Source organism: Apis florea, unplaced genomic scaffold (genome assembly GCF_048593485.1).
Source record: "Apis florea isolate Af1SG1 unplaced genomic scaffold, ASM4859348v1 contig_3758_pilon, whole genome shotgun sequence".
NCBI classification, from domain to species: Eukaryota; Metazoa; Arthropoda; class Insecta; order Hymenoptera; family Apidae; genus Apis; species Apis florea.
The window spans coordinates 231,257-252,266 of record NW_028256839.1 but is presented as its reverse complement, the minus strand read 5'-3'; the positions used below and the strand labels follow the sequence as shown (position 1 = coordinate 252,266).

General features: G+C 19.9%; 3 protein-coding genes across 4 annotated transcripts in view; 2 read left to right on the top strand and 1 right to left on the bottom strand.

The window, feature by feature from the left end:
- Galphao (G protein alpha o subunit) overlaps nt 1–2,932 on the top strand; it is a 102,171-nt gene extending 99,239 nt beyond the window's left edge. Inside the window, exon 9 of the mRNA XM_086915033.1 lies at nt 554–2,932. Coding sequence (XP_086771159.1) covers nt 554–741 — 188 coding nt within the window. The 3' untranslated portion in view covers nt 742–2,932. The remainder of the gene's footprint in view (nt 1–553) is intronic.
- A 6,794-nt stretch (nt 2,933–9,726) lies between these two features.
- Nucleotides 9,727–12,054, bottom strand: LOC105736067 (piggyBac transposable element-derived protein 4). 2 transcript variants are annotated; one of them, XM_086915032.1, is made up of 3 exons: nt 11,715–12,054; nt 10,104–11,478; nt 9,865–10,001 (listed from the first exon to the last, which is right to left on the bottom strand). In XM_086915032.1, coding segments are annotated over exons 1-3 (1,401 nt in total). In that variant the 5' UTR covers nt 11,740–12,054; the 3' UTR covers nt 9,865–10,000. The 2 variants fall into 2 exon arrangements, with proteins under 2 accessions (XP_031773714.2, XP_086771158.1); XM_031917854.2 differs by having other exon boundaries at nt 9,727–11,478.
- A 222-nt stretch (nt 12,055–12,276) lies between these two features.
- Psf3 (DNA replication complex GINS protein PSF3) lies at nt 12,277–20,519 on the top strand. The gene is made up of 4 exons (XM_003695692.4): nt 12,277–12,474; nt 14,388–14,532; nt 14,641–14,770; nt 19,935–20,519. The coding sequence occupies exons 1-4, from the start codon at nt 12,369–12,371 to the stop codon at nt 20,160–20,162; spliced, it is 609 nt and encodes a 202-aa protein (XP_003695740.3). The 5' UTR covers nt 12,277–12,368; the 3' UTR covers nt 20,163–20,519.
- Nucleotides 20,520–21,010: the final 491 nt, after the last annotated feature.

Below are 21,010 nucleotides of genomic sequence, written 5' to 3'. Positions count from 1 at the left end.
AACGAATATGAATAGAATTTATTTCTATTTCATTTCTTTTCATTTCATAATTTAATTTCTTATTTTTTAATTATTCAAAAACGAATTAAAAATAAAAAAATAAAAATAATAATTGATAATATTTTTAATTTATTTTATGAATTTTCAAAAATTCAAAAGGAAACAAGTAAAATTTAATTTTTTAAATATTACATATCAATTTTCTTATTTATAGATAGAATATTTTTATTTTGTAAAAAAATGTTAAAATTCATATCAGAAAGAATCAATTAAATTAAAAAAAAAAAATATCTGCATATTTTATTAATTTTCCTTATTTATATAAAATAAAAATTCATTTTATTAGACCTTAATCCTTTATATGTTAAAAGAGGAAATAAAGTTAAAAAAAATTTTCTATCAGTTGTTACTAATATTTTCTATTTATACAAATTAAAATTTTAATTTATCAAAAAAATTCCAAGAAGACATTTCTAAAAGAAAAAGACGTAATTATTTAATTTGTTTTTTCTATTTAAAAGAATAATAACGATACATGTTTGTTCAAACGCAGGGGCGCAAGAGTACGGTGAAGCAGCCGCGTACATTCAGGCGCAATTTGAGGCGAGGAACAAGTCAACCACTAAGGAGATCTACTGCCACATGACTTGCGCTACTGATACAACCAATATTCAATTCGTGTTCGACGCAGTCACAGATGTCATTATCGCCAATAATCTTCGTGGCTGCGGTCTCTATTGAAGATAAATATTCCCCCGTCGCGGAGCCGATCGACCGACACACACACATATGGTTGAACTCACACTCATACCCTTATACAGAACACATGTGTTGTATTGCGAGAACGAGAGAGCGCGTGAGAATGAGAGACTATGATAATGTCAGCTACTGAGAGAAAGATTGAGTGACAGAGAGGGAGAGAATGGCTGAAAGAACGGGAGAGAAAGAGATATACCTATGTACCACCGCTACTACTACCGACCACCTGCGGATACCTTCTCAATTTTTATTACCAAACAAACCTTTTATGCCAGTCCTTTCAACGTTTTTCCTTATCGTACTAATCGGCGATTCGATGCCGATTCCAATATTTATATATCTAACGTGCTATTTATAAGTTGATATGAAGAGAAAGCTAAGAATTCCTTCCTGAACAAGATTTATAAGATTGTTAAGTGATATTGCTAAAATATTAGCTGTGGAGAGTTGTTAGTACAATGATATCTTTTATAAAAGGTGACATTGTTCATTGTGCTTTGTGACATAGGAAACTGAATGTGTTTGAGAAAGGGAATTTGAAATATGAGCAGCAATGAAAAAAATATTTCTTTATTACAAAAATTTATTTTACAGACTGGATTTTGAATTTTAAAGAAAATAGAAAAATTTCGCATAAATTTTTCAAATGATTTTGACTTTATATGATAGATATTAATTGAAATTATTGATTATTAAATTTATTATTATAGAATTTTTATTTTTTATAATTTTTTAATGATTTTTTTTTTTTGATAATTTATTCAAATTTAACATTTGCATTAAATTCAATTTTTAAGTTAATGCAAATTTAATTAATCTTTTTTCTTTGATTGAAATTTCATTAAATATATATAACACATTAATTAAACTTAAATAAATCTTAATAAATTAATAAAGTAAAAAGTATAAATCAAGTACTTATTAATTGTGTAATATTAGTTGTAAAATCAAAAAGTCAACAAAATTTGTGATTTATTTATAATTCGAAATCAAATTTCATTTATTTATTATTTTATTTTTGAATACAACAACCAACATTAAAATGAATTTCTGAACAAATAAACATATTATTTATGTTTATATTTATGTTTCAATCAAAGATAGTAAGATTGATTATAAAGAATTTAATATTATCTTTATACATTGATTTTTTTTTTATATCGATATGTATTATCAATTTTGACATTATTATATATATAAACAAAATCAATTTATATAAATGTTAATAAGTAATCGATTATGATCAAAAAAATTAATTTATTAAGAAAATTATAAAGTTAAGAAAAATCAATTTTCTTATCAAATGTCATTGATAATTTAAAATTAGATATATTTAAACAGTTAAATTTATTATTAAAGAATTATTATTATTATCATTTATTTGGTTAAAAAAATTATAGTTGAAAATAATAATTTAATTCTCCGAAATTAATAGTAAGGAAAATGTTGAAAGAGAGCACCATAAATAATGCAAAGTTTTCATAGATTTCACGATAAAATCGCACAAAAATCAATCATAAAGCACATTTGGATCTCAGAATTCTTCATCTGCTTTTATTGTAAATTAGGAAGAGATTTATTGTATTATTAAGTATATTGTAATATCTTATATTCTGATTACAGATCAACATAGAGTCTGTCCATATGAGTGAGATAATGATTGCATTTATTTAAATTAAATAGACTCTATATTTTCTCAAGAACTAGTAAAGATAACGACGGCTAGCTTGCAACGAAAAATTTCCAAATCAAAATATAAGATATTACAGTAGCTTTATTATTCAGGTAGAAAATTAAATTAAACATTAATATCTTGTTTAACATAAATATTATTTCAATTATTATTGATTGTTTCACAAAATTATTCAATGCTTATAAAATATTCAAAATAAATATGGCTTTTCTTTAATAATTTAAGGATTAAATAACTAAAAGATTTTGAAAAGAAAATAATTTTTAAAATAATTTTTAATAATAAACATCATAATTTTCTACCTGGAAACAATGATTTACAATATAATATGCAATCTTTTTTTTACGTGTAATATAATAATATTATTCAAATATTTTAATTCTAATTAAATATGTATATTATTTTATTGCCAAGCGTATCAGTTGCGCACAACAAATCAAGAAAAAAATTATATTTTTATCTCTTACTATATTTACTTAACTATATTTTTGTGTAAATCTACAATTTATAAATTTGTGAACACTTTTTAATATTATACGGTTCAGTTTTTAATCAATTCTGGGATAGAAAACTAAAATCAGATGCGTGAAAAAATTATATAAGAATATAAAAATAATATAAATCGAAATATGATAAAATGAAACTATAATCTCAATATATAAGACTAAAATAGTAAGAAGAAGCACATAAAGAAAAAGCAAAACATCTGAACAGAAATCTTAAAATTCGATTTTCAAAATCGTTAAGTATTTTTTAAGTTATTTTGATTTAAACTAAAATGGAAAAACTAAAAACAGATAATGTATATGCATAAAAATATACATAAGAACAAATTATCTTTCATATCGAGGATTGAAATCAAATCGAAGATTTCATTTCGTTTCATTGTTATGCATATTCACACGATTCTACGCACACGATCGCACAATTGCATGCAATTACACAACATGCACATATTACATAAATATATAGAACATTCGCAAGATATTTACATTTATACATTGCGAGAAATGAAAGGCTTTTAAACAAATTGAGATCCTTGAATTTCTGATTCTTTTGAACGATTTAATTTATATGCATTATAATTATATTTCTTAATTAAGTTAGATATATTTAATCAGTTTTAGTTATTCGATGAAATTTTGATTTCATACTAAATTCTAATTCTAATTTTGAATTAATCTAACCTTCATTTTCATGCTTCTTTTTTCATCAAGAGAATTCTTATGGGCTCTAAAATGGATATCGTACCGATCGAAACATTCCACGTACAATCAAATACAGTTTTCTATTTCCTATTTCTCCTTTTTTAATATTTAATTAACGCATATTATAAGTACTAATATTCTTTGCTATATAATATTTTTATTCAGATATATATATATTTTTTTTAATATTCACGTCCTTTTCGGGAATTGCAATTGTGATTAAAACGTATAAAGAGACACGTATAAATTTTCTTAGAAAATTTTACCAAAGATAAATATTGCTTGACATTTTTATAATATATATATAAGATATAATTCTGAACACATATTTCATATTTAAAATTTTATAAATATTTATTATGAGTTATTGAAAATTAAAAATTTTTTTCTCATTTCCAATTGCAATTCGACATTGAAAAGTATTTGACCAAAAAGAACCAAAGAATTGAGTAGATCAATAATTACAGATATACATTTTATATATATATAAAATATATATATATAAAATATATATATAAAAGAAAGGGAAAAAGGAAGAGAGAAAAAAATATTTTCGAATGTCAATTAATCTAAATTATGTATATGTACAAAAGATAGCATTTTTTTAAAGAAAATCAACAAATTTTATTATTATTTTTTAAATTACAAAAAAAAACAAAGAATATTTTCTTTGTTTCAATTTTGGTTTTAATTTTTTTTCTCTTTTTGTAATTTTATATATCAATTTTATGAATTATTTTTATATTGTTAATTGGATCTAGAAGATAAAAACAAAAACAAAAAAAAGTAGTATTACTTTCACCGCCGTTGCCATATTATTGTAAAAATTAATATATAAATTTTAAGAATATCGATTGTAATTAATTAAGTATTTCTATATGTAATAATCGTAATTATGTATAAATTAGTACGTATATAGAACTTCTAGTCAAATAGAGAACGTACTAGTTCGTATAAAATATAAAACGGGGAAGCGATTACTTCATTTCTTTGTAGTAAAAATTTTTATTATTCATAACGATTAATTTTAATTTGATTTAATATCTGCAATGAATAATAAATTGATAAAAATATTAAACTTTTATATTTATACCGTATTATGGTTTGATCATATTTGTTAATTAAGTTAAAGAAAAAATGATTAAAAAAATTCTATAAATGTTGAACGAATTTTAACAACATAAAAATAAAATTTTAACAATATGAAAATAAAGCAACCAATGAAAGAAAAGAATTATATAGATTGTAAATGGATTGAAATCGAGATAATTGTAATACGTAATGAATGTGCAATTTCGAATCAAGAAATTGTAATTCAGTTATAATTATAATTGCCTAGAATAAATGAAATGAATTAAATTATATATAGCAGTGATCGCCTTGAGATTGTTTTTTTTTTTTATAACTTTTCTCGGATTAGACTTATCAACAACAACTTTATCCATACTATTAATAAAAATTCGCAATATTTCTTGAAGGTTGCTTCTCAATTTTTTATAAATAAAAAGAGCCATTTTCAGGAATAAAGTTTTATTTTCATTGACTTTTTTTTAAATAAATTGAAATTTGTTCTAGTTTTCATTTGCTCTTTTTAAATTATTTATAATTTTTTTTATTTCATTCCATTTTTTGTTTTTTAATCAATATGAAATTCAGGGATTTTTAAGAAAAAAAGATAATATATACGTACATTATCTTATGCCACAAAATATAAATTGTCATTTTACAACAGAACACTCAAATATTGTTTTGTACCAAATATTTTTATTCGATTATTAGATTATGGTAATTTTTCAATCTGCAATTTTTAACTTATTTGGTCGCCTAACTTAATTAAATATTGAAATGTTTTGCACATTTTGAATTTATATTTTAAAAGACAGATTGCGGATTGAGAGATCGTCGCACTTAATTATTGAAAAACAATTGTTCATCATTTGTAAATTCCAATGAAAACTAGAAACCAAAAGAAAGAAAAATATGAAAATGATATGAAAAAAATTTATAGATATGTAAGTATACATATTACAAAAAGATTACGAAATCACGAATAATAACGAAAAAAGAAACAAAAAACAATAATAATAATTGCGAAATAAAGAGAATGTTCCGAATAAAAAAAGTCTAAAATAAACGAAAATAATATTTTTCACGAAAATGAAGTAAAATTCTTATTATGAAGAATATTAAGTATGAACAAACGATGTATGCGAAAGTATTTGTGTGTGTGTGTATGTGTACATGAAGAAAAAATGTTTGTGCGCATGTGTGTGTGTGTGTGTGTGTGTGTGTGTGTGTGTGTGTGTGTGTGTGTGTGTGTGTGTATGACAGAAAAAAAGAAATAACGAACGAAAAAAGAAAGAAAAAGAAAAATAGAAAATAATGGAAAAATAAAGAAGAAAAAAATAGAAAATAAAAAATGGTGAAATAAACATTCGAACATCAAAATGGAAAATGATATATAATATAATATATGCAAATAATCTTTATTCCGGTTGATAAAATATCAATGTCGATTTTGAAAGATGGAGAAATAAAATATAATTGAAGCGGAGAAGAAAACGAATAAAATACATAATTGACAATTTCAGCGTACGTTAAAATGAACTGTAATTCGATATTTGAATGTGGCGCCGCATTAGAATTCTTGGGTGGGAGTAGGTGACCGCATGGTGGCGATAGACTGGTGGGCAGAACAAGTACGGGAGTAACTAACACTAGTGTTATTATCGTAATTGTAACGATTAATGGTAATGATTATAATCTTATCGATAAACGCTACATGATAATAAGAGACGTGGATGAAAGGAAAACATAAAAGAAATATCAAAAAAAAAAATAATAATAATAATACATTGTGGAAGGAGGTATCATTCACGATCGTAAAATGATGATAAAATAATGCGCCCAAAAAAAAAAATCATTTCATAAAATGATTCGTAAACTCGACGAATCAATACGTTTCTTTCTTACTTTTATCTTTTCATTCTTTTATTGTGAAGAAGAAATAGAGAGAGGGGAACGAAGGAAAAGGAATGAGTGACAAATAAATTACATTGCAACAATGGAGTTTTTGGAAACGAGAAAAGAAAAGTTGCAAAACGAAGATGCTCTCTCATTATACATATATAAATATATATAATTATTATGTAATAATTGTCCATACATCTTGAAATGTCGAAATAAACGAACAAAGAAAGTTGAGCGGTTTTTATTATCATCCTATGCTACTTCATGTGTAAGAATAGATTGATTAAAATATAATAATTATTTATTTTTTTAAATATATAGTTGACATTTTAATATATCAATATATTATTTTTATTATTGATCTACAATTTATGATTATTTTAACAAATCATAGCAATTAATCTCAAAAAATTAAATCTTTTAATTGCTTAATTGTTCATAAAAACTAGATTAACAATTTAAATTATAAAACAATTATCTTAGGTACAAAAAAAATATATGTCATAAATTTGTCTTTCACGATTAAAATTATTTACATCATGATTATATATTATTTGCATTTTTAAATTTTTATATGTATATTATGATCGATTTTGATCATATAATCTAAACATATTATATGCATACAATATTGAATCATTTAAAATATATATATATATATATATTATTTTTATATATAATTTATAATATATAATATATATATTATTTATAATTTATAAAAATTATGTTATACATAATTATATATATTGTATTATAAATTATATTATAATTTATAAAATTATGTTACGATAAAACAATAATAATAAAAACAAATAATAACAATAAAAAAATGGAAATATAAATTATAAAGAATTTTATAAAATATATAATTATTTTCACACATATATCTAATATAATTATATATATATTTATAATTAAAAATAAGATTTTTATTCTAAATTTTTCTGATTAAAATTTTATTTTATTTATTTTAATATAATAATATAATAATATTTTAATATAATAAAAATAAAATAAAATATTTTACAATATAAATATTGTAATTTGAGAATTATTTGAATAAATTAAAATATCTATTGATAGTTTATGAGATAATAAACAACTTGAAAGTTTTAAGATAAATATTATGCAGTTTTTTAATTTCTATTCCTCAAAGCTGAGTATTTATTTGTTATATATTTGCGTATAGCATCAACGTTAATTCATTTACCTATGTACAATTATTTACCAACCCACTATTAATTCCATGTAATGTTGGATACGCAACGAATAAATTTTCTATCTAAAAAGACAACGTAATGCAATGCAATATTTACTTTTGTATTTATATTTTCTGTAGCATACAAATTTTAAAAAAATTAATATATCTAAAAATTCTAAAAAAAATTTAATTTTAATCAGAATGCACGAAATAATTAAAAAATCATTTCTCATATTATTTTATTTTTCTTTTTACAAATAATATACAATAATTTTCGAACAAATTTAAAGATAAAATTATTATATAATTGTTATATTTGTTAAGTATTATTAGTATTATAAATAGTTATGATTATTATAGTTGTATAAGTAAAGCTTAAAACAAATACAAAAATCTAAGTAAGAGTTATACAATTCACAAAAATTAAAAGTATATAAGGGAATAAAAAGGGAATAAAATTTGAATTCGCATATATTAATAAAAATATTTAATAAATCCAATTTTAGCAATATAATCTTTTTTAAGATAAATTTCTATTTGTTCAAATGAGTATTATTTATGGCATTCACGAAATATATGAAATAAATATTTTTTATAACTCTTATATAAAAAATGATTTATTAGATATTACGATATTACTTTAATTTTTATTATTATTAAAAATTATTATTAGCAAAAAAATTTTCAGATAGAATTTTAAAAAATATTTCGAATAGTTTTTGAGTGGAAGATTATTCTAATATTATTAATTTTTTTTTAAAAATGGATACATAAAGAATAAATGTGAAGATCATTCCATTTTTCTAAATAGAATTATATATTTTTTATTGTACCAGTTTATTGTACAATTTAATATTTTCTATAAAAAAGTATTAATTATTATTAAAATTATTATTTATTATAATATTCAAAAATTATTCTTATTTCAAAAATTAATTTAAGAAATATTTTAACTTGAAATTTATAAAATTTACTATATAAAAGATAAAGATACGCAAAACGATCTTTATCTCTATTGTTTATGCTTTTCTTGTTTTTTATGTGATAAATTTTACGAAATTCAGGTTAAAATATCTCTTAAATTAAAAATTTTTTTATATAAATAGTTGAATACTTTTTTAAAGAAATAAGAACTGCACCCATTAGTATAAAAAAATGATTCCAGAAATTGAAGTTATTCTTTACATAAATCTACTTCTTTATGTATAACATTTATCTATAAAAAATTTAAATTATTTACATTTTTTAATCAAATTAATAGATAACGATGTATTTTAGATTCTATAAGAAGTAATTTTTTTTTTATCCTATATCTTATATATACTTATTCATACCTAATATATTTTTTATTTTAACAAAAATAATGTTAAAAATATTCCTTATATTATATTTAAAAAATATAATTCTAAAACAATATAAAACAATCTAAAATAATATAAAAAAATAATATGATATAAGAATATTTTTTTGTTCTAATAAATTTTTTTTATTTCTAATAAATTTTTTTAAGAAACAAGTTTTACACATTATATTTCTTAAAATTAAAATTTTTTTAAATTTATTTACTATTGTTATTATCAAGTTTTATTAGTTTAACATATTTATATTTAATATGTATTTAATATAATGCAGCACAAAAAATCAGCGAATTTTTATGTGAAATATGTTCCATTATATTATTTTTAATATTTTTAAAGACTTTATATAAGAAAAAAGTCCTTTTTTCATTTAAAAGAATATAATATGAATGTTCCTGTCATCTGATGCATGATAGAAGTTTAATAGGAAAATCTGCATTTTTCTTAATTTGCTTTTTTAGGCATCTATATATATTATACGTATATATACATATTCATATAACTGTGGAAACGCTTGGAAATGTTATAAAATTAATATATACTATATTTATACTATGTATATTTATGTATAATTATGATATTCCGCAAAGCATTTATCAAGACAGAGACCTGGTTTATCTGAACACATTGGACAATAAAATAATCCTTCTTTTCTTACACCTTTAGCATAGCAGATCTTACACCTCTTGCGTGTTTTTTTCTCTCCTCCCTGGCCTGATATTGCTGGCAAATGAACATTGTTTCCCATTGGTTTGTAGATTGCATGTAAGCGGGGCTTATTCTTATAAATAAGTTCATCAATAACCGCTTCTCTAAATTTTAGAAATGTCATTTTTTGTCTTGCATTTTGTCGATGTAACAAATACGCATTATTCATAATAATGTGAAATATATGTAAGGCTACTTTCACATACCATCGAATTGTTTTTTTCTCGCATGGATAATATGTCAAAAATTGATCGGCATGATCAATTCCATTCATACAATCATTATATTTATCTACCATCTCTGGTTTTTGTACTTCTTTACCATTCTTTATTTTTAAATTTATTAGATCTGGTTTATATTCAGATGAAATCATTATTATATCTCGCTTGTCATGCCATTTTAGAATACATATACCTTCAGGAGTGTAGCGTGCTTCTACTTCATCTTTTTTAACTTTTTTTCGTATAACATCGAGAGGATTATTTTTTCTATTCGATCTTAGTGCACCAGTTGAATAAGTATTATTATACAACAACTCTCTAACTAATGATATACTTGTATAATATTTATCAAAAAAAACTGAATGTCCCTTTCCCAAAAAATCCGTAAGTAACATTTTTAAAACTTTTTCTATGTGTCCAATTCCTCCAATAACAGGATCTCGTGAACCACAATAAATTAAATTACGCAATACAAGTCCATTAGGTTCGGTCAGCATATAAAATTTTAATCTAAATTTATGCGATTTTTTTTTTATATACTGATGAAAGTATAAACTATTTTTCCATAATGACATAGGTTCATGTAAACTTAAATTTTTTCGAGGATAATAAATTTCTCGCATTGTATTATTAAAATGATCAAGAAGTGGCCGAATTTTGTATAATGGATCTGATAACTTGGATTGTTCTGTTTTAGGATTTTTAGAAAAATATAAAGCGCACATTATATTATGAAATCTGTCTCTTGGCATTGCATTAGAAAAGGATGGAAAATCATATAAATCATTTTTTTTCCAATAATGGGCAAAAGAGGGAGCTCGAATATTTGCGGATAAAAATATTAATCCTAGAAAAATCTCTAGATCTCTTTTTGTTATTTCTTTAAAACTTTTTATCCTAGATTTACGATAAGTTGAGGATTGCAATAATTTACGCCCTTGTATATTCGTTTCGCATAATATTAAATCAAATAATTTATCATTGGCTAATAAACGAAAAAAATCTATTGGTTCTTCAGAAGGCATAGATGTTAAAAGGCCAGGATTTCCAATAAAAGAAATGCTTGGAGCAATAGGCCGAACAGGATGCCATATAATCATAGAAGTACCTGATTTAAACCAAGGTGAAGTAGATTGAGAGAAAGATATTTCTTGATCACTTTCTTCACATTCTTCTTGTGAAACATCTGTTGTAGAACAATCAAAATCCGAATTATTATCACTATCTGTGTCTAAAAAAATATCCACCATTGTTTCTTCGGATAAAAACTTCTTGACATTTTTTATCCTTCCAAATGTCGATGATTGAGAATTTGATAAAGAAACATCATCATCCTCACTTCTTTCTCTTTTTGGCACGACTATAAAAATTAAATATTATGAAAATATATCCATAAGGAAATCAGAAAATTAATTTTAAAATAAATAAATAGAATAGAAATATTGATAAAAAATAAATAAATATAAGACATAAAAAATATTATTGATTTTGATAAATATAAAAAACACTAGTAAAACTATGAAAAATATATAAAATCGAAAACAATTGTATATGCAATAAAAATATTCATATTAAATGCAACAGAAAAACAAATACCTGGAAAATTATTTGTTTCGAACATTTTTTGGAAGAGTTTATGACGTGGTCGTTCACGTCATCCGCCATAAGAGAAAATGTACATATCATTGAATACTAACACGTTCAATGCGATATCAAAAATCAAAGAGGAATATTGATTTTTGGTAAATATATAAATAGTTTGATAAATATAATAAATATAATAAAATGACGAAAAATGCAACGAAATCCAAAATAACTATATATACTAGTAACATTTATATTGAACGTATATATAAAAGAAAAGACGGATATGTAAAAAATTATTCATTTCTTAAAAAATTTATGACGCAACCATATGCGTCAACCGTCATAGAATAGGAAATTCCTATGACGTGTACGTTCACGTCATTCGTGTTGAATATATTAAAACAATTAATTAACATTTTTAAATCTAATAAAATTCAAATTTATTAAAAATATAAGAAAATTATTTAAATAAGAAAGAAATCAATTTTATAGAATAAAAAAAAATTATTTTTATATTTAAATTCATAATAATAGAAATCTTTTATTTTTCCCTAGAAGTCTATGCAAAATCAGTGACTTTTAGAATGAATTATTGGCTGTATTGAATATACTTAAATTTTAGATAATTTCATTGTTTACGCTTATACTTCTTATTTTTATAAAATGGCATATTGTCAAAGTTATACACCCGATTATTTTGCATTAAATGATATTTTATCTACTGAAGAACGGGTATCTTGTAAAATTGAAATAGAGTTGCTTGGTTTAGGTAATTATTTATGTATCATTACATTTTCTATTGAGGTTATATTAAGTTATCTATTACTTTAATATTCAATTTTCCTTTAATATTTGTTTTTATTTTGCTTTTTTCTTCTTTGCTAATTTATTATTTGTTAAATTTATAAATTATAAATTACATTTCTATTTAATTATTTTTTATTTAACATATAGTTATTTATAGTGAAATTATACATATTAAAATATATTACAAATGTGTATGGATAGAATTCTTAGCTAATAACAAGATAAGAATATTGATAAAAATTTTTAATTTTTAATTTTTATCAAATTCTATTTTAATATATTTTTATAATTTATATAAAATGTCAAAACATGTCAAAATTATTTTTTATTACAAAACATAGCTAAAACATGAAAATAATTAAAATCTTATATTCAATATCATTTAACAAAAATATTCTTGTTATTATCTAAGGAGATACATCAAATTGTTCATTTTTTTGAAGCCTTCAATATTATAGTATAGCATTCACTTATATGATAAATGTTGCAAAGGAAAATTTTATAAAAATAAATATAATATATTATATATAATAATGAACAAAATATAGCTACAAATGAACAATAATGAATTTATGATTCATTATTTAAATACTAGAATAATTAATAAAAATATTACAAAAAATATATAGCAATATTTCTAAAACTCTATTGCATGTTAACTGCAAACATGTTAACTTAATAAAATAAATAAAATTAATATTATTAGAAATAATACAATAAATTAAAATAGAATTTATGTAATATTTGGATAAAAATGAATTTATAAATTCGTAATAAAATCTCATAAAAAATTTTAAAAACTTAATAAATAAACAAATATATATATATGTGTGTGTGTGTATAAAATATGATTTAAATGTACATGATTATTTCTATAAATATTAAAAATAAAAAAATGTATCTGAGATAGTTAAATAATGATGATATATTATATTATATATATATTTGACTTTATTATTACTTTCGAGATTACATGTCTGGATAGTATTTTAAAAAACTTTTAATTTCAGTTATAAGAATATGTAATGAAAAATATATTCATTTAAAAATTTAACTTGTGATTTTCACAGATTCTCATCAATTATCAACAATAAAATCAAATAATTATTATTGTGATGTTCCTTAACTACTATACAACTGTTTGTTCTGAACATTCTATTTCAAAATTTTTTGTATTTTTAATATAATTATATTACAAAAATAAAAATTGCATGTTTACATTTAAATTAGATTATATTATTGATATTTATATAATAGAAATATATAAACATAAAATATATAGACTTTATTTAATATTAAACTTATATAATATATTTTGTATAAAGAAGATAATAAAATATAAAATATATTTCTAAATATAAATGCAAAATAATATTGAAATTATTATTATAAAATTATCTTAAAATAATTCATTACTTACTATTATAATATAAATTTGAATATAATAAAACAGATTTAATTGATGTACTATATTGTATAATTTACACTGTGAGTGACTATATGTATAATAGATAATGTAAAATTTATAATAATATAATTATTTTTTATCTAATTTTTTATTAATAAATATAGATAATATTATTAATTTAGTATTTTACTATTAATAATACATAATGAATTATAAAAAATTTTTATAATCTTTTTCTTTAAAAAAATGCTTATTACAATTAAAAGAATTTAAAAGATTTTAATAATAAAGAAATTTAAGATTATTAAACTATTATTAAAAAGGAGAAGAAGAAAAAATATAATGTATATTTTACAAAACAAGTTTAGGTAATAAAAAATAATAATATAACTTTGATAAAATTTTTAATATTTTATATATATATGTATATATAATTTTTTGAAATATATATCATTTTTTGGATTCAGGTTTTTTGGATTCTTCATCTACATCTAGAGATTTAAAGGTAGGATCAAAAGTAGAATTTCCATTATGGTTAGCAGAATCATTAAAGAATTTGAAAGATTCAATAGTTAGTATTGATGTACCAAATATATATAAAGAAGGATACAGGTTTGATTTCTAATTTTTATTTGAATTGTTATTGTTTAATCAATTTTTTGTTATTTCCTATGTAATATTCATTTCTATTATTTTTATTTATTTACAATGTATTATTAGGGAAATTTTAGAAGCAGATGCTGATGCTATTGTCTTAAGTAAATGGAATCCATTTTATTATGAAATAGGAATGCATGTAAGAAAATTTAATGATAGAGATTCTGAACAAATCACAGAAAGCTTATTACAGGTAAATAAATTAGTCAAAATAATTATTGTGTTTTTTTGTTTTTAAATATTAGTTAAATAGTTAAATTAATAATTAAATTAAATATTAGTTAAATATTTATTAAATTATAATTAATAATAAATTTTGTTTGTGAAAAATTATGAAATTTGAACTTTTTGTTGATATAAATATGATATATAATTGTAGAATTAAATATTTTATTTAAGTGAGTATTTAAGTAGTAAATTAAATCACTTAAATACTTGATCTCATATTAATTTTTGCTTTTGTTTTATTGACATTTAATTGTTAGTATATATTTTTTCTTAGAAGATTAAACATTAAATTAAAAGTATTGTGTAGTTTTAAAATACAATAACAAATAATGGCATGTTTTGCCAATATAATTGTCAATATAAAATTGTTATAGTTAATTTTATATTTTTTTTATTTATTTTTATATGATTCTAATTTCTTTGAATTTTGCAAAATAAAAATAATGATACTTCTTAATTGTCAATGATTTGAGTACAATGTTCATAAAAAATGTGGCAGTATCAATTATATGTATATATACGTATATTTTCTATTATTATTATATATATTCTATAAAGATTATTTTAAAAAGAATTAATAATTTAATTAATTTATATATATATAATTTATATATATGTACGTTTATTTTAATTGTATTTTCTTAATTTAATAATAATATTTAATAATAATATAATTTTAATAATATGAAATTTAATAATTTTTAACTATAATATATACTACATAATATTATTCTTTCTTTTTATCAATTTCTTTTTGAAGTGAATGAAAAAATAATTTTAGAAATGATTCTACAAATATAATCTATAATATTATGTGTATAATATTTTATGTATAATATATATTTTATACTTTTCAATTGTCAGGTACTTAATGTTAATATTAAAATAAGATTCTAAAATAATTTTAAGGTAAAATAATTTATAATTTGTAAATAATATTTATAAACTAATTTATTGTAGTAATTGCAGAAAAGGCAATCTTATTAATTTCAAGAAATAATATTTTAAACAACTTTTCTCTATGCATATAATTGATAGCCTTAGTTTTCGAGATATCAGCAAAAATTTTTAATATTTCATATCGTAAGTAATTATGTAATTTAAAGGATTTTAGTTATAATGATCTTAATCTTAAAATATAATTAGTTGCAAAATTAATTAATAATTTTATACACATTAGAATTATATTTATAGAATATTGAATTTATAGATTTACATTTAGAAAACTGAATAACATAACTTTTACAACTTATACAATTTTTTACTTACAAAAAAATAAAAATATATATATATATATATATATTATTTATTTTTATTTATATTTATATTTTTGAATAAAAATACATAATAACTTATTTCTTTTAAATTAAGCATAAATAAATATTTGTAAAAAAACTAATATTTTTTATATTATTATAATTATATTAATAATAATATTCTAGTCTGTTATTTTTTTCATGAGCTTGCAGATCAATATCTTGGCATCGATTCAATTAATATTTTTGTATATTATTTCTGCTATTTTTTTTTTACATTTTTTTTATTTTTTATATTATAATTTTTTAATTAGATTTTTAATTGTCTTCATAAATTGAATTGAATTCTATTAAATTGAGACTCTATGATTGACGATGGTATTTCTAATAATTTTAGATCATTATAAAGAAAATAAAATGTCAAATATTCTTTAACACATACAGTAGAATAGTTATATTAATGATATGATATATTAATAATATCTGTAATCTGTAATTTTTCAATCAAAGATTTTAATTCTCGTTTTAAAATATTCATGTATTTCATCTTATTCATTGCTTCTTCTATAAATATTTTTATAAATATGAATATTCAATTTCCATCTGCTGCTACGCAATCCTACATCATGATTCTTTGTATATTTAAAAATCATATATGATTTTTATGAAATTTTAGCTGTTTCTATACAATTTTTATTATATGTATCAAATAAATTAATTTTAATTTCTTCAGAGAAAATTATATTTTTTCAGAAATTTTCTAAACAATTTATATATTATTTGGCAAATTGAAAATTTTTTAATCTGTTTGCTTTGAAAATATTGGATTTTTTTTTTTTAGATAATCGATTATGAAATCCCATTTTGAAAATTCAATATTGTTTTGATTCAGCTTTTTCAAGTTTCAAGGTTTTCTCTTAAAAAAATATCTATTTTAATACATTATTATTAAATTTAATTTTGATTAACAGTGACTAATATAAATATTAAAAAAATTAAATGATACAATACGTATTTAGTATATAAATGTTAAAAATTATTGATGAAATTATTTAAATCACTTCTTTTGTATATATATCTTTATTTAAAATATTTTATTTGTTATATATACAAAAAATGTTTATTTTTTATTGTTTAAATAGATTTATTTATTGAATCTTTAATAATTTATATTAATTTTCCAAAACTGGATAAAAACTTTCGTATACTTCATCATTTCTGTATTTAACTGTTGAGATTTTTTCAAATCTAACTTAATATTATATTTCTTTCAATATTTAGTTATCTGATTTTAATAAAAATAATGATCTTATTTTACTGAATTACTAAAATTCATTACTTGATTTCAAAATTCATTATTTTTATTTTAAAATTCTCTGGAAAATTCTATTCGTTAATAAATAATTTTCTTCTTATGACACATGCAGAATATTTTGCATCTTTTAATATTTTTTTAATATTTTTTTTCTTTTTAATTTCTTTTAGTTCTATTTTTAAGTTAATTTTTTTATCATGATCTTATATAATCATTGTAATCATTTCTGAAAAATTTATTTACAGATTTTAATTATATTATTTAATTATATTGATTATTTTCCTTTTTTCTTTGTACGATAATTTACACTACGTACATGATTATGAATATTTAATGTACTTGCAAATCTTTTAATAATATTTAATGCGAATAATAAAACGATTTCTTTATTTTATTTCATCAATTTTCTTCAACAAGATTTATCTTGTTCGTACAAATTCAATATAATTTTTCTTTCTTTTGACATAATTTCTTTTTTTTTATTTGATATTTTTTTATAAATCTAAAAATATCCATTAAATCAACTTCTACAATAACATAAGAATAAGTAAAATGATTATCAGTTTTTTTTTTTCGTTTGTTTTAATATATGTGAAGAATATAAATTAAAACGTACAAATATAGATTTTTACGATACGTGCTAATACTTTTGATATAAAATGGTTGTAAAATTATTTTTATTAATTTTATGTTCTTTATTACATTGTTATAATTTTATTTTTGAATATAGACAGATAAATTAATTTAAATAAAAACACATACAAGTGATTTAAATAATTTTATCAATAATTTTTAACGTTTGTATATGAAATAACGTAGTATATCAACATTTATATCCATTATATTTGCTGTATTACATATTTTTTTTTTTTCATTTTTTCTCATTTTTCTTCATTTCCTTCGCTGCTTTTATTTCATAGTATATCTTCTAAATTCACAAATTCATTAATTATTTTATGTTTAATAAAATAAAATAGAATTTACTAATTATAGTATATTAATATTAACTAATTATATAGTATAGTATATAGTATATTAACTAATTATAGTATATAATAGTATTATTATAGTATTATAATTATAATTATACTATTAATTTCCCGTAAAGATTTTTCTTTATAAATTTGTAGTAATTTCTGTTCCTTTTTTTTTCTGGAGCCATTATAAAAATTGATGTAAAAATAACAAATGAAATAATATGGCATAGTTCTTCTATGATAAATTTTATAATAAAATAAGTGCATAATAGTTCTGCATATTTAATTTTGCTAAAATTATTATATATTAATAATATAATAATATTTAAAAATATTGTTATTAAAAAAATAAAACTAATTTTTATAAAACTTCTTTTTATTATTTTCTTTCAACAATCGAACTTAAAAAATAATATATTGAAATTAAATATTTGAATTTAATAGATTAATATTGCAATGTTTTTATTATATTTTATAAAAATATTTAATATGTATATATAAATAATAGCAATTAATTATATTATATTATAGAGATTATTTTTCTAATTAATTAACAAATAATTACCAAAATAATTAATAAAAAATTCACTATTATGTAATTTTTTAACATTTTTTAAATTAAAATATTGGATTTGTGCATTAAAATTGTATTTTGCTTTAAATTTTGCTTTAATTTTTATAGAAGCATCATTTTATTAGATTAACCAAAACCAATTTATAAAAAAATAAAAAAAAAATTTTTCTTTTAGATTGATAATTTTTTCCATGTATAGGATTCCAGCACTGAACAATGTTTCAAATGTCAGATATCTCATTTTTCATTGCCTCTCTTATAAATGCTCGATTTTATTAGTGTTTTTTTAAATACATGTTTTACATGTTTCAAATTTCTCAATATCTAAAACAATATTGTCAGTTTGATAAATTTAAGTGATCTCAAAATGAAACATGTCATTATATCTTTGTTTTCATTCCATGGAATGTCTTTTCTTTGATTATTTCAATTGCTCCATAACTTATTATAATCAATAATTAAGAGTAAAAATTTCAAAATTATATTTCGAATCAAATTGTTAGAACCCGAATATAATAAAATATTATCTTTTTTATTGAATTAATGTTAATTGTAATATAAAATTAATGTTAATTGTAGATTTAATTGTAGATTAATTTAAATGTAATTATTTATACTAACGTTGATTTTAAATATTAGAAATTATATTTATTATGTATATTATATAATTAGATAACGTGAAGTAAATTTGTATACTGTTTTCATGAATTGTAATTATCTTTTTTATTTATTAAATTTAAATTAAAACTTAACTTTAACTCAAATTGAAACTAAACTATTTCAAGCACATTCAAATTTATATCAAATTTTAGAAATACGATATGAATCATTTTTGCAAATATTTCAGAAACTAAATAAAAATTATAGTTATATCTATAGGAAAAAATTGTTCAAAATATTGTTAAAAATAACATATTTTAATGTCATCAAGATGATGTTTTTTGTGCATAATTATTATTTTAAATATATTTTTGAAAACATATAAATTTTTCATTCTTTACTTTCAGACATTTAAGTCTCGTTTTCGATTAGTTATGGACTGGGCTCAAAATCCAATATCTGATCCTACATTAGCAAATCAACTTCCTCGTCTCGAAAGAGATCTTTTTCTTATCGGCCGAAAAGCTAAAGTTCGGCTTTTAGAATGGTTAAAAGGAGATACAAATAACATTATTTCTTCTGAAATTACAACAAACTTAAAAAAACGAAAACGTGCACAATTTGAGCTTAATTAATGATCTTATTTTATAAAAAAAAAAAAAAGACTGAAGTTGATGAAATTAATTTTTTACAAAATAATGTTCTTACTGTGAGTTTTAAAATAATTGATTAAAAATATAAATATTGTAGAATAAAGGAATTTGTATATAATAAGAGAAAGAAATTGAGAAAAGAAACAAAATATTTTACAATATATTATGAATTATTGTTATATTACAAAATTTTTTTATTATATTGTAAATGTATACGGAAAATATTATTTTATAATATTTTAGAATATTATTTTATAATATTCTATAATATAACTTGGAAATATATATTATACATGAATGTATTCGATATTATGTGATAAAACTTTCATTTTTTTATAATTATTTTATTCAAATTATTTATTGACATAAAATTATTTTCAGTACAGGATCATCAAACATTTTTATTGATTATAATAAAATTATAATAAAATAATAAAATTAATTCTTAACAAAAATGATAACATTTCATATATATATTTAATAAATGCTATTATCAGAGAAAAAGTAAAACTTGATTATATTGATTATACTGATAAATAATGAAAGAGAGATCCTGAAAAAATCTGTTTATAATTCATTTTTTTTCATTCAGAGAAGACGAGATTTTTTGTCATTTTTTCAGTTATCATTTATATCAGTTCTGCTTCTATCTCGTTTGCAGATTTGTCAAATCTGATTTAAATTCGTGTTAAATCCTGATTTAAATCCGTATTTCCAATTTAAAATCTCTATCTGAGGGATTGTCTCTTCGTTTTTTCACAAATGAATTTTATGCAATGCAATTTGTTTTAGAATATATATATAATACATACATGATTTGTAAGAATTGT